The sequence below is a fragment of the Lemur catta genome, chromosome X (genome assembly GCF_020740605.2).
Source record: "Lemur catta isolate mLemCat1 chromosome X, mLemCat1.pri, whole genome shotgun sequence".
NCBI lineage: Eukaryota > Metazoa > Chordata > Mammalia > Primates > Lemuridae > Lemur > Lemur catta.
Genome location: NC_059155.1, coordinates 15,071,700 through 15,092,808, shown reverse-complemented (window position 1 = coordinate 15,092,808; position 21,109 = coordinate 15,071,700). Strand labels below are relative to the sequence as shown.

The following is a 21,109-nucleotide window of genomic DNA, read 5'->3' as shown; positions in this document are numbered from 1 at the left end:
AAGATCCCCTCACTACCTCCTAACCCCAAATCCCAGGCAACCTCTCATTGTATACATGGCTGGAGTCTAGTAATTTAGATTGTATCACTCCAGAAAGAAATAGGCAAAATTTACTTGTGCTCATCTATGCAGCTGTTGGAATGTGAATGATACCTTCTTCAGACTTCGGAATGTTTCCAAAGGTAAGAAGAAACCTAAAGTGAGAAAGGTCTCTGTCACTAAAAAGGATTGTAAACATGGTCCAACTCAGTAAAGAGCCCAAGGGCAGAATCCTCTCTGGAGCTTAGATACAACATGGTGGCTGTCTTCAAATGCAACATGAAGTGGAGCCCTGGGATGGCAGCAGAGATAATTTACACAAAGGCTTTTGCTTCAATCAATGTATTTTATAGAGTGTTCTTTCACTTCTCCATTTTACACTGAACAGACCAACAAGTGGAAAATGCCTGGGGTGTGGAATCAGAAAACTTGGGTTATAATTCTGACTCTGCCACTCACTACTCCTTGGGTCTTGGAGAAAGTGATTAATTTCTGTGATGTTGAAAATATTCAGCTATTTTTAAAAGGTAAATGATAATTCAGTGAGGTAGGCAAGGGTAAGTGGAAGAATTTAATAAGACAATGTATGTAAAAGAAATTTATAATCATAAAGTTCTAAATAAATGTCAGATAAATAAAAACTAAAAAGAGAGTTTAAAAGCCTCCTGATTCCAGAGACACATTTTACCGAGGAGAGACAATGGCCAAGAGGGACCTTTTTAATGAGATGCCAGAAATCCCGAGATACTAGTATACAAGGACATCTGAAGGTAAATAAAAATCCCACGTTGCATAGTACATTACAGAACTTACTCACAGAACTTAAACACAACTTACAGAACTGTTCACTATTAGAAGTAGTACAGGATGATTAATTATATAAATAACACTAAAAATAGGTTCTGGTCAACTGATATTCATCAAATTATGGTTCCACTAATCACTGGTGTTCTTCAGCTTGCACCAAGGTGTTCTCCCAGCAAAATCAATCTGTGGAAATCATTTCTTGATTCGCAGAAACAATTTTAGCTCATAGGTAGAATTTTCTCCCATTTCAGGTTTTTTTTAATCACAGATTCCTCTTAAATCCTTTAGTGACTGCTGGCAGACATCAGTGGTATCATCAATAGCTTGATTTTTTTTGCTTTTTGAAAAAATTTTTTATTGATACATAATAGTACATATTCATGGAGTATGTTATATTTTGATACAAGCATATAATATATAATGATCAAATCAGGGTAATTGGGACATGATAGCTTGCTTTTGCTCGTGTTTACATACTTGTGCCTGCACATTAAACTGCTAGTAAAAATTCCCTGTAGTTAGTCATATAATGGTATGAAATATACTGTCTCAATCCAACCTGGAAAAGCCACTTCACCACAAGGAAAAGTGGTAGAGGAAAGGGAAGGAGATGCAAGACAGGGCAATTGTAATCTGAGGCAGTTTGAGAGGCAGAAAACTCTGAAAAGAGATGCCAAAATTTGCAGCCAAGAAGAAAACAGTTAACACCAGCATTTGATTCAGAGAGCAAGGTATGGATAGGATGGAGAGCTGGGAAAATAGACAGCATGAAAGAAAGGGGCTTGAGTTGAGTCAGGAGATGAAAGACTTGTTGAGCAGAGCCTTTATATGTTAGCATGCCCCTCTATTTACATGGGGCTCAGTGCATATTGAGGAACTAGATAGAAATGCTTAAAGAAATTGAATTAAACTTGCAGCAATATTTTACAGGATCTACATCCTGACTTCCGGGTGATCTTCATCCAGGTGATCTATCATCCAGACATGGGAAGTATTGAGGTTCAGTTATGGATAACAGAGCCATAAGGGATCAATAATAGGCAATAAAGATACCCTAGGAATAGTCTTAATTCTTGGAACAAAAACAATGGAAGAAAACCCTCTCTTCTAACAACATACTCCTCAGAGTCTCCATTAGAGGAAAGATCGTGGGTAGTTCCCCTTATGATGGAAATCACATGATCACAGTGATTCATTAAGATGGCTCTGAGCAGCATGATTGCTATTTCTGGGAGTCAGTGCTCAAGCGGCTACAGTGACAGACCTCAAAAATCAGAGCAACTCGATCTTTGCATCTTGTTCCATTCTACCTTTGGAGTACAGGCTTATAATGCTGATTTGCTCCAGTTGTCAAAGGGAATGCAGATTCTATCTGGATTATCTATTTTATTTCATCTATAAAAAACAGTCTAAACTGATAAGTGGGTCTCAAATTTCATTTCTTTAAGCCTGAATCATCCTGTTTGCCTGTCTTCTTGGAGTAAACAAATGGCTAACTGATAAATGTGCCCCTGACTTGGTGCTGTATCTAACCCAGTGGTCTCTAAGTACTACAAATGTTGCTAATACTTTGCAAACATTTATTTTGTTAATAAATAGTTGATTTTAGGGCTGGCATTGATCTTAGCAATCACCTTGTTTATCCCCCTCATTTTGCAGAACAGGAAATGGACATAAAGAAGAGGTAATGTGACCTGCCTGAGTTCATGCTTCAAGTTAGTGGCAGAGCTGGGACTAGAATCCAGATCTCCTAATTCCCAGGACACTGTTCTTTAAACTGTACCATTTTACAAATAGAGGTATGTACCATTATTTCTACATAAGTCCCCTGACCCCTGACAATTTTTTTCTTTTGTTTTGAAGCTGTACTATCATAACATTTTAAGTCCTAATGCTGTGTGTCTGGGCAGGCAGGGAGGTGGAAAATTAACCAACTTTGCACAAACATGACCTTGTACAAAAGCAAAACTCTCTGGGTAACAACAAAGGTGACCTCATTTTAGAGAACCCCATATGCAAAATGAGAAAGTTACAAAACAGCTACACTGAAGGTGATTGCATTATAAGGGAATACTCAGCAGAACTTCTTCAGTGCATTTAAGCATTTAAGATCATTACTTGGCAAAAGCCTCTGGGACAGAGAAACAAAGTTAAAATGTTAAGAGCCACTGCCAAATAAAGACCAAAAAGGCGAAACAAGTATCCAAGAAGAATAATGGAAGTCATGAAGAAATAAAATCTGTTTGACACGAACTCAGTTTACCCTGGAAATATCAGGGCCCTAGTAACCAGGTTAGTGAATGGCCTTTCTCAGTCTCACAGATAGCAGCACTGCTATTCTTCCAGTCACCAAGGCTTAAACTTGAATATCATCATTTTAAGTTTCGCCCTATGCCTCATTCCCTATAGTCTATCCATTACCAAGTCCTATTTTTTCTTCCTTTGAAATAACTCTAAAATTCCCCTCTTCTCCATTCTGTCAACATTCTAGATGGGTTTCCATTAACTTAAGACAAAAGTCTCATCCTCTCCTATTCTAATTTATGATGGTACAGCTATAGGAGTCACCTTTAACATATGGTTTTCTTGATCACTTCTTTAAGAACCTAGAGTGGTTTTCCAATGCCTGTAAGCTCATGTCCTAGCTTCTCAACCAGATGCTCAGTATCCTCCAACAAGTGGGCCCAGCTTACCTACTCCTACATTCTTCCCCCTCTTTCCAAATACTGCCCTTCCCAAGACAGTGCCAATTCCTACACTTGACCTCCCCCACCCCACATATAACATATAATCCCACATAGAACAGAGGTATTCTCCGAACTCCTACAACTGCCTATTTAAATCCTACCTAGTCTTTAAAATTCAGCTCAGATTCTGCTTCTTCTACATACCTTTCCTAACCACCCCTCAATAACTCCAGCTAATCTTAATCTTTACAATTTTATTTAGTGCCAGCTATGCTCAAGACACTGATATCCTCCATGCATGTTTTAGAAATGGAAAACATCAACAGGTAAAATTTGGAACCCATTAAACAATGTCCTGATCAGAAGCAGAGGGATGGGCAAATGCTTATATGGTCATACTATGGAGATATTGTGGTTTGGTTCCAGACCACAGCAATAAAGCAACTCACACAAATGTTTTGGCTTCCCAGTGTATATAAAAGTTATGTTTACACTATACTGTAGTCTATTAAGTGTGCAATCACATTATATCTAAAAATACAATTTGCATGCCTTAATTAAAATTACTTTATTGCTAAAAAATGCTAATGATCACCTCAGCCTTCAGCAACTCATAATGTTTTTGCTGGTGGAGGCTTTTGCCTCAATGTTGATGGCTGCTGACTGATCAGGGTGGTGGCTGCTGAAGGTTGGGGTGACTGTGGCAATTTCTTAATATAAGACAACAATGAAGTTTAACTCATCAATGGATTTTTCCTTTTGTGAAAGATTTCTCTGTAGCATGTGATACTGTTTGATAACATTTTACTCACAGTGGAACTTCTTTCAAAATTGGAGCCAATTCTTTCAAACCCTGCCACTGCTTTGTCAACTAGGTTTATGTAATATTCTAATTTTTTGTTGTCATTTCAACAGTGTTCACACCATCTTCATCAGCAGTAGTTTACACCTCGAGAAACCACTTTTTTGCTCATCCATAAGAAGCAATTCCTTATCCATTCAAGTTTGATCATGAGATTGCAGCAATTCAGTCACATCTTCAGGCTCCACTTCTAATTCTAGTTCTCTTGCGATTCCTATCACATCTGCAGTTACTTTCTCCACTGAAGTCTTGAACCCCTCAAAGTCACCGATGAGGGTTGGAATGAACTTCTTCCAAAATCCTGTTAATGTTGATATTTTGACCTCCTCCCATGAGTCACATTCTTAACAGCATCTAGAATGATGACTCCTTTCCAGGAAGTTTTCAATTTACTTTGTCCAGATCTATCAGAGGAATCACTATCTATGGCAGCTATCGCCTTACAAAATGTATTTCTTAAATCATAAGACTTGAAAGTTGGTGTTACTCCCTGATCCATGGGCTGCAGAATGGATGTTGTGTTAGCAGGCATGAAAACAACATTAATCTCCTTGTACATCTCCATCAGAGCTCTTGGGTGACCAGGTAAATTGACAATGAGCAGTAATATTTTGACAGGAATCTTATTTTTTGAGCAGTAGGACTCAACAGTGGGCTTAAAATATTCAGTAAATCACACTATAAGCAGATGTGCTGTCATCCAGGCTTTGTTGTTCCTTGGTAGAGAATAGGCAGAGTACATTTATCATAATTCTTTTTTTTTTTTTTTTTTTTTTGAGACAGAGTCTCACTCTCTTGCCCAGGCTAGAGTGCTGTGGCATCACCCTAGCTCACAGCAACCTCAAACTCCTGGGCTCAAGCGATCCTCCTGCCTCAGCCTCCCGAGTAGCTGGGACTACAGGCATGCACCACCATGCCTGGCTTACATATATATATATATATATATATATATATATATATATATATATATATATATATATGTATATTTTAGCTGTCCAGATCATTTCTTTCTATTTTTAGTAAAGAGAGGTCTTGCTCTTGCTCAGGCTGGTCTCGAACTCCCGAGCTCAATCTGCCCACGTCAGCCTCCCAGAGTGCTAGGATTACAGGCATGAGCCACCGTGCCCGGCCTACCATAATTCTTAAGGGTCCTAGAATTTTCAGAATGGTAAATGAGCACTGGTTTCAACTTAAAGTCACCAGCTGCATTAGCCTCTAACAAGAGAATCAGCCTGTCATTTGAAGCTTTGAAGCCAAGCATAGACTTTTCCTCTCCAGCTATGAAAGTCCTAGATGGCATCTTCTTCCAATTTAAGGCTCTTTTGTCTACATTGGAAATCTCTTGCTTCATGTAGACACCTTCATCAATGATCTTAGCTAGATCTTCTGAATAATTTGCTACAGCTTCTCCGTCAGTATTTGTTGATTCACCTTGCACTTTTATGTTATGGAGACAGCTGCTTTCCTTAAACCTCATGAACCAACCTCTGCTTGCTTTCTACTTTTTTCTGCAGCTTCCTCATCTCTCTCAGCCTTGATAGAATTGAAGCGAGTTGGGGCCTTATTCTGGATTAGACTCTGGCTTAAGGGAATGTAATATCTTGGCTGATTTGATCTTCTATCCAGACCACTTAAACTTTCTCCATATAAGCAATAAGGCTGTTTGGCTTTCATATCATTTGTGTGTTCACTGGAGTAGCACTTTTAATTTCCTCCAAGAACTTTTCCTTTGCATTCACAACTTGGCTAACTGGTACAAGAGGCCTAGCTTTCAGCCTATCTCAGCTTTTGACATGTCTTCCTCACTAAGTTTAATCATTTTTAGCTTTTGACTTAAAGTAAGAGATGTGCAACTCTTCCTTTCACTTGAACACTTAGAGGCCATTGTAGGGCTGATTTCAATATTGTTGTGTCTCAAGGAATAAGAAGGCCTGAGCAGAGGGAGAGAGATGGGGAGCAGTGAGAACACACACACTATTTATCAACTAAGTTTGCTATCTTATATGGGCATGGTTCATAGCATCGCAAAACAATTATCATAGTAACATCAAAGATCACTGACCACAGATCACCCTAACAGATATAATAATAATGGAAAAGTTTGAGGTATTGTGAGAATTACCAAAATGTGACACAGAAACATGAGTGAGCACATGCTGTTGGAAAAATGGTACAGATAGACTCGCTTGAAGCAGAGTTGCCATAAACCTTCAATTTGTAAAAAAAATAAAAAAATGCAAACTCTTTAAAGCACAACAAGGTGAAGTACAAAATGAAGTATGCCTGTATAGCCCTGGTGATTCTCTGTGACTATGGGAAGTGCCTGGCCATCAGTTGAAGAGTTCCCCAATCTTTCTTCCTCACAAGATGAAAGCAGTATCTGTCAGAACATCTTGTGTACGTCATTCATGACACATTATCCATTTGCTGTAGAATCAGAGAATCTTAGAATATATGAGAGGAAAGGGACTTTGGATTATCACTTATACATTGTACATGAGAAAACTGAGACTCACTTCTGTTTCCTGGGACTTCTGATGTATTTTCTTTCCTATTAGAAAGCCATTGCTGGTAAATTAATAAAACAATTTTAGAAAGAAGTTCAGCAGTATATATTGAGAGCTTTAAAAATGCTCCCATTTTTGACCCAGTAATTTGACTTTTGGGAAGCTATACTAAGCAAATAACTGAATATATATAAAGATCTTTATGTACAGAAATAGCTATCTTAGCTTCATTTACAACAATGTAGATAAATGGAAGAAACCTTAAATGTTCCCAAACTGGAGACTAGTTAAGTACATTATGGTATACTTGACCTGACCCAGTGAAATATTATGTAGCCATTTAACATGATATTTTAACATATGATGGTATGAAGCATATTATCTCAATCTCACCTAGCATAGTTTCTTCCCCAGAAGAGAAATTGGTGGTAGGAAGGGCAGGAAATTCAAAGAGTGTTATTACAGGTAATTATATGTGGGAAATTCCTACAAAATATTAAGTAAAGAAAACTGATAGTAAAAAATGTGCATTAAGGATGAGCTCATTGAAAAATGCATGAGTGAAAAAGACTAGAAAGATTTCTTTAAGCTATATTGTTTGGTTTTGTATGTATTATATTTATGGTTTGCTGGTTTAAGTAATTTTTTGTAATTTTTATTTTGAAATAATTTCAGAGACATAGAAAAGTTACAAAAATAGTACAAAAAACTCCCATGTACCCTTCACCCAGATTCTCTCGTATCATAAAAAGAAATTTTTTTAAGAAGTCCCTCTGCCCTGTTTAAGAAGGTTTGGCAAATAAGTTCCTATTATGAACATTGTCACTTTAGAGTCCAAAGTGAAGGGACAACAGAAAGGGGATAGATTCATTTCTCATGGCCTGTGGGATCTGGGATGAAAGCCACCCCAAGACTAGTAATCAGATGCAAGACTTTTAACGAATTACACTGCCTATTATTTGCTGTAATCAGTGTGTTCCATTCTGCTTTTCCCTTGACTACTTCAAGGAACATCATGCAGACAAAGTGATAATGAATGTTGAGCAACAGATTTAAACTCCTCCACACAGCTGAGTGACTTGAGGGAGACAAATATATACTTTTTGCTCATGTCTTCACCCTAGTGAAAATGAAAAGTATTGATTTAATCCAGCTGCTCGTGGTTCTACAAAACTCCCCTGGACATCAGAGAGAAGTAGAAAAAAAGAGCTTACAAAAATAAAAACACCACCTGTCCGTAGCCAAGAAAATACATTATGCAAATGAAAGTACCCAAATTTTAACATAGATACTGCATATTTTTGCCCTAAAATTGAAAGAGCCTCTTGTATTATAGACATTTTAGAGGTGGAAGAGACATTTGGGTCATCCAGCACTGTCCAGGAAAACTTTCTGCAATCAATGATGAACATGTTCTATATCTATACTATCCCATACGGTGGCCATGTGGTTATCAAGTGCTTAAAATGTGGTCTGTGCAACTGAGGAATTCAATTGATTTTATTTCATTTTCATTTATTTAAATTTGAATAGCCACATGTGGCTAGTGGCTACGGTACTGGACAGTGGAGATCTACACCCTTTTCCATCCTAAGTAAAAATTTCCTCTCTAGTTTCCCTTATTTTTTGCATGCTCCCTGATGATCACATCCACTCCTGACAGCTCCAGTTACCACTTACAATGCTGGTACTCAATCCTGGCTACATGTTAGATTGACCTGGAGAGTGATTTTAAAATGCCAAATTGGGGGGCGGTGGGGAATGGGTGACCCAGGCAAGGGTATTTTTTAAAAGGGTATGTAATATGCAGTCAGAGTTCAGAACCTTTAATTAATATGCTGATGATTCCCAATTCTGTATCTCTAGCTCTCAGGGCTGAGCTCCAAATGCTGACTGGATCTCTCCTCTTGATGCCCCAACAAACAACCTCAAACACCAACATATACAAATGTGACAAGATTATATCCCATTGCCCTCACTCAAATCCTTCAAATTGTAATTACTACATTTGCCATTTTGCTATTTGTTGTCTATATGTCTTATACATTTTTTTGTTTCTCAATTCCTTCATTACTGCCTTTTTTGTGTTTAGTTGACTTTTTTGTAGTGTATGATTTTGATTCACTTGTCTTTTTTTCTGAATTTTTTTTTAGTTATTTTCTTCTTAGTGATTACCCTGGAGTTACAATTAACATCTTAAATTTATAGAAAATTGGTTTGAATTAATAACAACATAGCTTCAATAATAGAAAAAACTGTTTCTATGCAGCTCTATATCCCTCCCCTTTTATGTTGTTATTGTCATGACTTTTTATATTTTATGTGTCCACTAACATAGATTCATAATTTTTGTTTTATGCATTTGTCTTTTAAATCATATAGAAAAAATAGGTCTTACAAACCAAAAGTACCATAATACTGGATTTTACATTTAGTTATGCAGTTACATTTACCGGTGTTCTTTATTTCTTCATATGGCTTCAAATTGCTATCTAGCCTGAATGACTCTCTTTAGCATTTTTTATTGTTCAGGTAGGTAAGCAACAAACTCCCTCAGCTTTTGTTTATCTAAGAATGTCTTAATTTTGCCTTCATTTCTGAAGTACAGTTTTGCAGGATGTAGAACTCTTGGTTGACAGACATTTTTTTTCTTTTAGCATTTTAAATATATCGTCTACTGCATTTTAATCTCCATGGTTTCTGAAGAAAAACTGGATGTTAATTTTATTGAGGATCCCTTGTATGTGACAAGTCACTTCCCTCACTGCCTTCAAGATTTTCTCTTCCTCTTTGGCTTTTGACAGTCTGATTATAATGTGTGGATCTCTTTGATTTTTTTTTTCTTCTTAGAGTTCTTCAAGCTTCTTAGATGTGTAGATCCATATACTTTGTCAAATGTTGGAAGGTTTTGGCCATCATTTCTTCAAATATATTTTGTGCCCCTTTCTTTTTCTCTGCTTATTCCAGAACCCCCATTATGAATCTGTTGGTACACGTGATGTCTCAAACATCTCTGAGGCACTGTTCATTTCTCTTCATTCTTTTTACTTTCTGCTCTTCAAACTAGATAGTTTCAATTGCTATATCTTTAAGTTCACTGATTCTTTCTTCTACCTGCTCAAATATGCTGTTCAGCATTTGGCAAACATTGCTGGGGAGGCTATTCCAACTCTGAGAAAATTCCAAGGAAGGACAAAACAAAGATGATCCTCTAATCCAATACCTCTTGTTCATGCAGTTGATTCAATACCTGTGTATTGGCCAGTCAAAACATGTAATCACAGTTCTTGGAGAACAAGGTCCACATGTCCGCCTCCAGCACCAACAAGCTACACTAGGAATGTGGGCTGCTCCCCCCCATTGCTGCCTCCAAGTGGGGGATGGTGGGTGGGTTAGTAAAAATCCCACAAAACTCTTACCAAAATTTACTAGCTTCTTTCTTCATTACACACTACCCTGGTTATTGTAAGTTTTTAAAATTAGATTACAGAGTTCATAAAAAGTTGATTATGGTGGGTTTTGCCAGGTTAATCAATACTTTAGTGGAGGGATGCGTTTTTGGAGTTCCCTACTGTACCATTTTGGTGACATCCTTTTTTAAAATTGAAATTTTCATCGAATTATTCACACATTTATCCTTCCATTTAAACTTTATTTTTTTGTCCAGTTCCATATAAAACCTTTTTGTTGTTTATATCTTAATATGGGAAAAAATTATATTTTTATTAGATTGAGTCTATCTATTGAGTAACATAATGTGCTTCCCGATTCTCTTTGGTCTTGTTTTATTCCCTTCAATAACTTCTTTTACAGGGATACTGTTCCTTTCTAGTTAAATTTATTCCTAGGTGGCTTAAGATGTTATCATTGTTATAAATTTGGTTTTTTCCATTTCAATTTCTGAGTGATGATGATTGCTGATATAAATTTTTTAAAAACCATATTTGTATATTTTTCATACATTCTGTCACCTCACCAAAGTCTCTTGCTCTAATAGATTTTTGTAAAGTTTCTTTGGTATTTTATTATACAAGTATATTATCTGCATATAAAGGTAATTTTATCTCTGTTCAAATATTTATAATATTTTCATGTTCTCTCATTATATTTGTCAGAACATTAAAATTAAATAATAGTAGTGACAGTAACATCCCTATCTTCTTCTTGATTTTGATTACAATGGGTGTAGTGTTTCACAATTTAATATGATACTTATTAGGATATTAGTCTTTTTGTGCATAGGTAGTTTATTCTATTACAAATTTATTTAATTTATTTAAAGAAATGGGTGCTGGATTATATCAAATCATTTTTTTCATCTACTGATAGAATCATGTTTTCTTTCCTTTCAGTTGTTGACTCATTCACTGAATTGTACTGGGGATTTTCTCATATTGAATCATGATTGCTTTCTTAGGATAAATTCCACTTGGTCATAGTGTATTATTTTTCAAATATATTACTGATTTTAATCTGCTAATATTTTATTCAGAATTTTTAGAATTATTGTCATGGCCGAAATAGATTTTTTTTTCAGACAGAGTCTCGCTCTGTTGCCCCAGGTACAGTGCAGTGGAGTCATCGTAGCTCCTTGCAGCCTCAAACTCCTGGGCTCAAGCAATCTTCCTGCCTCAGCCTCCCAAGTAGCTGGGACTACAGGCATGCACCACCATGCCCAGCTAATTTTTTCCATATATTTTTAGTTGTACAGCTAATTTCTTTCTATTTTTAGTAGAGACGGGGTCTCGCTCTTGCTCAGGCTGGTCTTGAACTCCTGAGCTCAAGCAATCCTCTTGCCTCAGCCTCCCACAATGCTAGGATTACAGGTGGAGCCACCATACCCAGCCTGAAATAGATCTATAGTTTTTATTTTGAGGGATCTTTATCAGGTTTTGCATTAAGATTATGCTAACTCCGTAGAATTAATTGGGGAGTGTTTAAACTTTTTCTAAGATCTAAAATATTTTTAATATCAAGAAAACTAGCTGTGTTTTTTAAGTTCTGTATACCACTGTGAAACCAACTGAGCTGAATGACTTTTAATTGGTAGATATTTCAAACTATTTTAATTTCCTTTATGATTATTAATTTGTTCAGGGTTTCTATCTATGGTTTAATTTCAATAATTTATATTTTAGAAAGTGCTATCATTTAAGATGTCTTCAGTGTCTTGTAACAGAAAAACATGACTAAAACAAGTGTATTAACAAAAAGGAGACTTACCATCTCATAGAACTAGAAATCTAGAGGTTGACCAGCTCCCAGACTGGTTAATTCAATGGCTCCAAGACATTATAAAGGACCCAATTTATGCCATCTTCAGCATGTAGGCTGCATATCTTAGCTTGGCTCTCCTCATAGTTTCAAGATGGCTACCAAAGTCTTTGGTGTCACATGGAAATGAAAACATTCAGAGGCAAAAAGGGGACTGTTTCCTCTTTTATATCTCTTTGTAATAACAAAGAAACCTTTCTCAGAAGCCCTCCAGCTCATCTCATTGGCCTGAATTGCAACAAATGCCCAAATCTAGGTCAATCACTGGCCAAAGAAATGGAATTACCAATATTGACTTAGCCTTACACTAATCAAGACTCTTCCCTTGAGGTAAATGAGGGGCTTCTCGCCTGAGCACATGACTACATGGAGCGGTGGTTAATCATAAAAACAAAAGCAGGGCTCTGCCAACAGAAAATTCCCTCACCTCTATACCCATTACTCTTTCATGTAATAATTCAATACATATTTATTTAGAGCTTACTATATGATAAGTTCTGGGAATAGAATAGTAAATATGACTTACAAGGTTCTTACTATTATGGAGTTTACATTTGGGTTGGGAGAGCCAAATGTTAAAATAGTAAACAGGTAAAAATATGGTCAATTCAAATAATAAGTTCTTAAAGAATTTATTTTGAAAAAAATTTTGAAGAAAATCAAGCTAGGGTAATGAGAGGAAGAGTGATGTGTAGGGCTTGAAAGAGTGGTCTTGGAAGGCTTCACTGAGGAGAGGACATTTGATCTGAAACCTACATGTTAAGAACAAAACTGTGAAGATCTATGGAAAAGGATAATAGGCAGCAACCTCATGTGCAAAGGCCCCAAACTGATCACATGCTTGAGAGGTCTGAAGAATAGAAAAAAGGCCAGTGTTCTCTTAAATACATTGTGTTTTATATGCCCACACCTGACCACATCTAGAATGACCATCCCTACATTGCTATCTAGAAAACTCCCACCAACCCTTCAAGACACAGGTTAAATATAACTTCCTCTGTGAAGCCTTCATTTACTTCCCCAGATAGAGTTGAACACTTCCTTTTTTGTATCCCTACTATAGATTAGAATTTCTATCACACTATATTATATTTAACTTATTTACATTTTTGTCCCCCTTCCTCTTGCTTGAAGGTAAGAGCGATGTCATTGATATATGGATATTTGTGTTCCCTACTACCAAGTGCTCTGGGCCAACAAATAGTAGGTGCATAGAAAGTACTTATTGAATTGAAACACTAAATATCTACTATTGTGAGCACTATTATAGGATTTATGGAGCATACAAAAGAATCTACCTTCATTGAGTAGTCAAGAAGGTAGACTCTGGAGTCAGAAGGTTGGCTCCAATCCCATTTCCACCAATTACTAGCTGTGTGGCCTTAAAAATTTACTTAACCTCTTCTGTGCTTCAGATACCTTATCTGTAAGGTGGGAGGTAATAATGGTAACTATCTAAAAGTGAGGATTAAATAATATATATGAAATACTTAGCATATAGAGTATCTGGCACATAATAAGTTCTAAATATTAATTTATTATTTTAATGAAATTGTTAGATTGATAAGAGTTATACACATGAAAAACAAAATACTACAAATATATCGCTATACAGGACTGTTCAAAGTGCCTCCAGAAACAAGATGTTACAGCATCATGACCTCAACAAAGAATTGTTAAATGAATGAATGAATATAAAAAAAAACAGCTACAATGTAATCTGTGCCGGCCTGACCATTTCTAGAGCACTGTGTTCACTTCTAAGCATCATACTTTAAGAGAAACAAAGTATAGTCTAACTAGAAACAGACCACTAGGATGCTCCAAAATCTGGAAACTATCTGATAAGAAGAACAATTGAAGAAAAGGAGAATGTTAATTCTAGAAAAGGGAATACTTGGGCAGAGGGAAACATGATTCCTGACATCAAACATTTGAAGGTTGTCATGTGGAAAAAAGAAGAGCTTTGCCTGATGCTGCTCTAGAGAGCAGAACTTGGGCCAGGGGATAAAAGTTGTAGGCAGGCGATTTCAGCTGAACATAGAGAAACATTTGGTGAAAATCAGTGTTCACCATGCAGGTGAGGAAGAGATAAGTTTCCCATTAGTGGAGGTGCTCATTAACTGAAAAATCACTTAACAAGGATATTGTCAAGGGGACTTTTTTATTGGGCTGGGGGTTATTCTAGATGACCTTTGGAGTTCCTTACAGGAAGTTCAAGATCTGAACCTTTCAGGGAAAGACTAATGTTACTACATTAAAATTAGGAAGTTCTCAAAGTGGTAATCTGAAAAGAGCCAAAATGCTCTCAAAATCAACACCCTACAACCTTCCTCTGACCAACCCACTCCTGTGCTTTTGTACATAAAATTTCCACTATATTCACTCTTTGGACTGGGCATTCAAGGCCCCTGTTCAAATGTAATTTTTTTCTAGAAGAAATATGGCATTAAGCCACTCAGCCATTATCACCAGCTCCTGTTACAGTGTAAAATTTTTATTCTGTAGACCTCCTCTGTGGTCAGAATGTGTTATCTATCATTCACACTTAGATTGTACAAATTTACCATATTAAATTTACTTACCTTAAAAGGACCCTGAAGAGATGGACAATTGGCCAGATAAGTTTGGATGATGGTGAGAGGTCACAAGTGTTTTACCATTTAAGCTATAATCTTCATGGCACACAGTGCAAGCCATGCACAGGTACCAAGTCCCTCTGAAGGCACAATTTTTTGTAGCTAGGTGGAAACCCAGGCTTTCCTCCTCACTGATGACGTCCTGTGCTAGGCAGCAATCTGGGCTGGGATTTGCCAAAGCCACTTTGTGCTCTGGCCTTCTGCCAAGCCCATCGATTCAGCTCTTTAAATTGCATCATTTAAGCCCACAAATGTCACAGATCCTATTAGACAAACTCCTCTGGCCAGCAGCAAAGAAAAGAGAGAACATGATAAGCCCTCTGAGGCAGCCTGTTAGACCATCCTTAATCTTTCACGCTTGGGAGAACTACATTGGGAGGAGGGTTCACTGGCAGAATGACATGAAATACTGGCCGGTTTTGTTTCCTTCAATGAAGAATATATCTCAAGCCTTGGCTTAGGTTAATAGCAGATGAGGGCATCTGCCAAGTATAAAGGTAAAGGGTGATGGGAAGAAATCTTCCCAATAATACATCCTCAAGAGATGCCAGAAACTCCATGACTATTTACTTATTTTCAGAATAATAGCAGACTAGGCCTAACAGCAATCAGATGGAGAAAGGATTGGTCTCATGGCCTACCATGAGGCTGAGGCTAAAAAGCTATAAATGAGGGTCAAGTGGCTCCAGCTGTGGGGATCAGACGAGGGCAGGGAACTAGGCAAGTCATTAGACATCTGTATGAGCCAGCATGTCGACAGGCGATGCAGGGAACCCGTTTTTGCATCATTCTTAATGTGTAGTGTAGAGGTGGGCACGGCTACTTAACAAAGAGTTCCAAGGCTGTTACACCAGACCTCTCCTTTACCCTCCAGCACATATCCCTTATCCTCCTAACCAGACATCTCTTTACTTCCAAGATCACAGTAGCTTTCCGAATGAAAGAATTGATATTAAAATAGTACTAGGTTAGCCACATGATTTATTTTTCCTTCCAGGGGTAGTTTTGGAGATGTAGTGCCTTGAAGCAAAAGAGTGAGTCTCTAATAGTACAATCTCAAGTAAACCTCTGGAAATATTTTATTTCCCTACAGAGGAATACTATGATGTCTCCCATAACACAGCCCACTGGAAATGCAATAGACCAGATTCATTTTAAATGCAAGAGATGAAAAGTAAAACTAGACTTTGAATTGACTATATATCATCCAATTATACTTACTTTGAGTCTCAGATTACCATGATTTTACAGTCATCTCTCTTCTCTACTTTAACCAATGCATCTGGCACATGGTGAGAGGTCAATAAATGGTACTGCCTGTTGCCTTCATTGATATTACTATTAGAGGTAGTAGTAGTAATAGTGCCACCTCAGTATCTGGCACGGTGCCTGGGACATCTTAAGTATTCAAAACTATAATAATTATTTTTATATCTTTATTGCCTCGGCTCCTGGCAAAATGCCTAGCACATAATAGGGTACCGATTGAGCTAGTTCCCTTCATTCTCATCTTTCCTTGAGATAGATTTTTCTTCTGTTTTCCCCAGAGCTGTGCCTTCCTAAAGTGGCTGCAGATCTTCCTGTAGCAATAATGCTTACCCCAGCACCACCAGTGACACCATCTGAAAAGACATCCAGACTTTTCTTCCATGGTAGCCTGTTAAGTGGCAAATAGGCAGCACGTGTTCAACACCATTTTTAAGATGGGGAAACTGAGGTTATGAGCTATTGCCTTGGAATGTTAGCTCACCTCTAATCCCTATATTTTATTATAGCCTGAAAAAAATTAGACCTCTTGCTCACCTATAACCCATCTCCTAACTAGGCCACAATCAATCTCACCTCTTTTGCTCTTACACTCTCCAGTGTCTAAACTGCCCTCACATTTTCATATTTAATTCATCCTCTAAGGATTAGCTTAAGAGCTACCACCACCTCCATGAAACCTTCTCTGAGACCTCCAGCCTTTACTGAGCAGGGAGCTGTTCTTTCATATACCCCCACAGTTACTAGCCGAGTGCTAGGCACACTAGAGGCTCTCAGTGTGTTCATATTGATTAACTAAATAAATATAAGCCGAATTGGGTTGTTGATTCTCTCTTCAGGTGATCACACTATCTCTTCTCTCCCTGTCCCCTTTTGTTTACAAGATAGAGGCGCGGGGGGCGGGGGGGGGGGCTGTCTACAATTAGTATTATTAAAGTCATTTGCTATTTAGTGATAAATGCGTACTCTAACTGCCGCTTTCCTTTAGCCACTGCTGAGTTACTTGAAAGTAGTAAAAGGAGGCCAGGCGTGGTGGCTCACACTTGTAATCCTAGCACTCTGGGAGGCCAAGCTAGGAGGATCATTTGAGGTCAGGAGTTCGAGACCAGCCTGAGCAAGAGTGAGACACCTCCACCCCACCCTCCGTCTCTACTAAAAATAGAAAAAATTAGCCGGGCATGGTGGCACGTGCCTGTAGTCCCAGGTACTCGGGAGGCTGAGGCAGGAGGATCGCTTGAGCCCAGGAGTTTGAGGTTGCTGTGAGCTAGGCTAACACCATGGCACTCTAGCCTGGGCAAGAGAGTGAGACTCTGTCTCAAAAAAAAAAAAAAAAAAAGAAAGAAAGAAAAGAAAAAAGAAAGTAGTGAAAGGAAATATCAGTGCTTCTGGAGACAGCCAAGCAGCACCCTGCTCTCCTGAGATTTGGATGCAGAGAGAAATTTGTCATTTGGGCCTGTTCAGGGCAATACTCATCCTCAAATACTAACTTCCCAGAAGATCACAAGCACGTGAATTGCAAATGCCGCTTGATATAATATATGCTTCTCCCTCTGCCAAAACAGGGATTTCATTACCTGGAAGAGTGAGGTAAATGTTTGTGGGAACTTCATGTCTTCATCTTCTCTTACATCCAGAAGATGAGACAAGGAGCTCTTTTGCTGGCAAATCAGTTCAGTGATGAAAGACATTAAGAAGGGTCCGTCCCCTAAGTCAGCCTCCAGAGGGTCCTGGAGGCCTCAGCGATGGGAGGGAGAGGGGAGCCAATCACCTAATGGATCTGAGCCTCATTTTTCTCCCCTGGGGATGATCAGCATTCCTATATCACAGGGCTAGTACAAAGAATCCATGAGGAACATGCATGACTTTGATCTGTAAACTATGAGGCAAGAGCTTTGTACTTGCAATTGAAAGCAAAGACTGCCTTTTTTTCTTGGTCTCCCAGAGAAATTTTAAACACATTGTAGGAGCTCAATAAATAGGTTTTTACTTTAAAATCAATTCCATTAAATGTAATCTGGCTTTAGATATGGTACAGATAAAACCAACTTCACTTCTCAGAATTAAACCAAACAGATCCTCAGATATGTTAGCTTCTTGGCTTGGAATGGCAGAGGAAACAAATCATGAGTGGGCAGAGGGGGTACATGTTTATCTTTTGCAGATGGCTTTGGCCTATTGGAGTAAATACCTCTTCCCCAGTGAGCAGCAGCAAGAAGCAGGGTTTCAGTTAGCACTAAGATAAGATTTCAATGCAGGATGTGCATCTGGGACAGTGGCAAATGTAATCTTGAAAATTAGCACAGGCCCACAGATCCAGAGCCCAAAGAAAGCTGGACAAAAATGAGCTCCAACTTTACATTACCAAGCAGAAGTATTACCATGTGTATTGTCAGGCAGCAGAAGGGAAGGAAGGAAAAAACTTTGTTGTGCCATATCTTAAGAGGTTTACCCTGTGCCAGTCCCTTTGATCATGTATGTCTCATTTAACTGTGACAATAGCTTTATGAGGTAGTAATTATTCTCTAGCACAGGACGTGGCACACAGTAAGCAGTCATTAAATGACAACTGATATTAATATTATTAATATTGATAACCTTAGTAATAATAAAGCACAGAAGGCTTGAATAACTTATTCAAGGTCACAGAGCTGGAAAGTGGTAAAATCAGGGTTTGAACCCAGGTCTTTCTGACCCCAATCCTGGGCTTTTTCTGTCATACCTCTTTGCAAGAGGAAAAAGATTATCATTAAAACAGTTTAGGATTTTCCAGTGCCTTAGCAAAGCTGCCTCCATAACTAGCCACTTGAAATCTTCAGTTATCTAAGATTATCTTTATTCTTCCTCTCTCTCCTCACTCAGCTTTCTAAATTGCTATGAACCATGGCCCAACTATACTACAAAAAGGTCAACTACTCACCGTACAGAGACCGTATTCCTCTGCAAATTGTGAGGGCTGAGACAGAGCTCTCTGCAGAGGAGAAGGCCTTTCTCAATGCTGTGGAGAAGGGGGACTACGCCACCGTGAAGCAGGCCCTACAGGAGGCTGAGATCTACTACAATGTCAACATCAACTGCATGGACCCTCTAGGCCGGAGTGCCCTGCTTATTGCCATTGAGAACGAGAACTTGGAGATCATGGAGCTACTGCTGAACCACAGCGTGTATGTGGGCGATGCATTGCTGTATGCCATTCGCAAGGAAGTGGTGGGTGCTGTGGAGCTTCTGCTCAGCTACAGGCGGCCCAGTGGAGAGAGGCAGGTAAGAGAAATCCCTACGGGCTGGAAAGCCTTGAAACGAGGGAAGGTTAGGTTGTCTGGAATTGAGAAGCTCTATCTTGGAAATTGTATCAGTGATCTCAGGTGGTATCCAAGTGCTACCCTGCATGGCCCATGCTGAGTTTTACTCATTTGCCTTTTCCTTATTAGTATTTGTCTATATGCATTCAATACTTAACAACACAAAGATGTGCTCTTTCCAGAATATTCAAGACCCTTCTACCCCTGTTTTCTATCTTCATTTTTTTCCTCCACTCAAGGAGAGATCAAACACAGATCTGGGGTTTCTCCTTCTCACCAATCTCTTTCCTGAAGACAAGACAGGAGACCTTTAAACTTGAGTGCCATGGTGCAGATGCAGATGGACATAGGGCCTCACATATTTCCCCACTACCTGTCAAGTAGCTGTGTTCCATCCCTAGATGTTTGGATTTTTGCTTCTGTGATTCTTATATCCTCCAAGGCACCTAGACTTGATATTCTGTAGTCATCCTTGATTTCTCCCTCTCTCTTTCCTCCATGTCCAATTCCCAAGCCCTCTGGTTTCTTCCTTTCCAATCTTCCCAATTCATTCATTCATTCATTCATTCCTTTCTTCCTTCCTTCTTTCCTTCCTTCCTTCCTTTTTTCCTTCGTTCCTCCCTTCCTCCCTTCCTCCTTTCCTTCCTTTTTACCTTCCTTCCTTCCTCCTTTCCTCCTTTCCTTCCTTCTTTCTTTCTTTCTTTCTCTTCCTTCCTTCCTTCCTTCCTTCCTTCCTTCCTTCCTTCTTTCTTTTCTTTTTTTTTGACAAGGTCTTGCTCTCTTGCCCAGGCTGGAGTGCAGTGGCACAATCATAATTCACTGTAACCTCCAACTCCTGGGCTCAAGCAATCCTCCCACCTCAGCCTTCCAAGTAGCTGGAACTACAGGCATGTCCCACTACACCCAGCTAATTGTTTAAAAGTATTTTTTGTAGAGACAGGGTCTTGCTATGTTGCCCAGTCTGGTCTCAAACTCCTGGCCCCAAGCGATCCTCCCACCTCAAACTCCCAAAGCACTGGGATAACAGGCATGAGCCACCACTCCCAGCCCCCAATTTCTCTTACATACTTTCTCTCCTCTTTAGCCCAGCTTTTACCTCTCTGATCTGATTCTCATCTCTCTCCTACATGAGTGGTTCCTAAAGTGTAGTCCCTGGACTAGCAGCATCAGCATTACCTTGGAACTTGTTAGAAATGCAAATTCTCAAGCCTCTACTGCATACCTGGCTAAATCAGAAACTCTGGGGTGGAGCCCAGCAAGCTGTGCCTTAATAAGCCCTCCAGGGGATTCGAATGCACACTCAGGTTTGAGAACCACTGTCCTAGGCTAACACAAAACTCTTCTGACTGGTCTCTCTGCCTCTAGCCTCTTTCCCTCTCTCAAGCAATCCTGAACAATGATGCTGGTTTATTCTCAGTAAAATAAAATAACAATTCTATCATTCCTGTCCATCCTTTTTTAGCTTCCCTTCTGCCCTCTCAAGGTTTGCTGAAAAATGAACTTACAATAGGCAGATTAATAGGACCAAAAGGCATAAAAAATTTGTTAACAGGCATATGGACATGGGAGCCATGCACAAAGTATGAGACTCAAAGCAAGGCCAGATGGTTGAGGCTTAAGTACTCTCTTCATAGGGGAAAGATGTATGGACCCAGGAGACAGACATTATTTTGTAAATGAGCCTCTCTGGAAGCTAGATGATAACAAGTTAAGGGAAGTTTAGGGCCAGAAC

General features: G+C 38.7%; 1 protein-coding gene across 1 annotated transcript in view; it reads left to right on the top strand.

Annotated features, from left to right (window-relative positions):
- Positions 1-21,109, top strand: part of TRPC5 (transient receptor potential cation channel subfamily C member 5) — a 244,769-nt gene that overhangs the window by 95,755 nt on the left and 127,905 nt on the right. The window contains exon 2 of the mRNA XM_045537517.1: positions 18,941-19,339. Within this exon, the coding sequence (XP_045393473.1) occupies positions 18,962-19,339 (378 nt within the window). The 5' untranslated portion in view covers positions 18,941-18,961. The remainder of the gene's footprint in view (positions 1-18,940; positions 19,340-21,109) is intronic.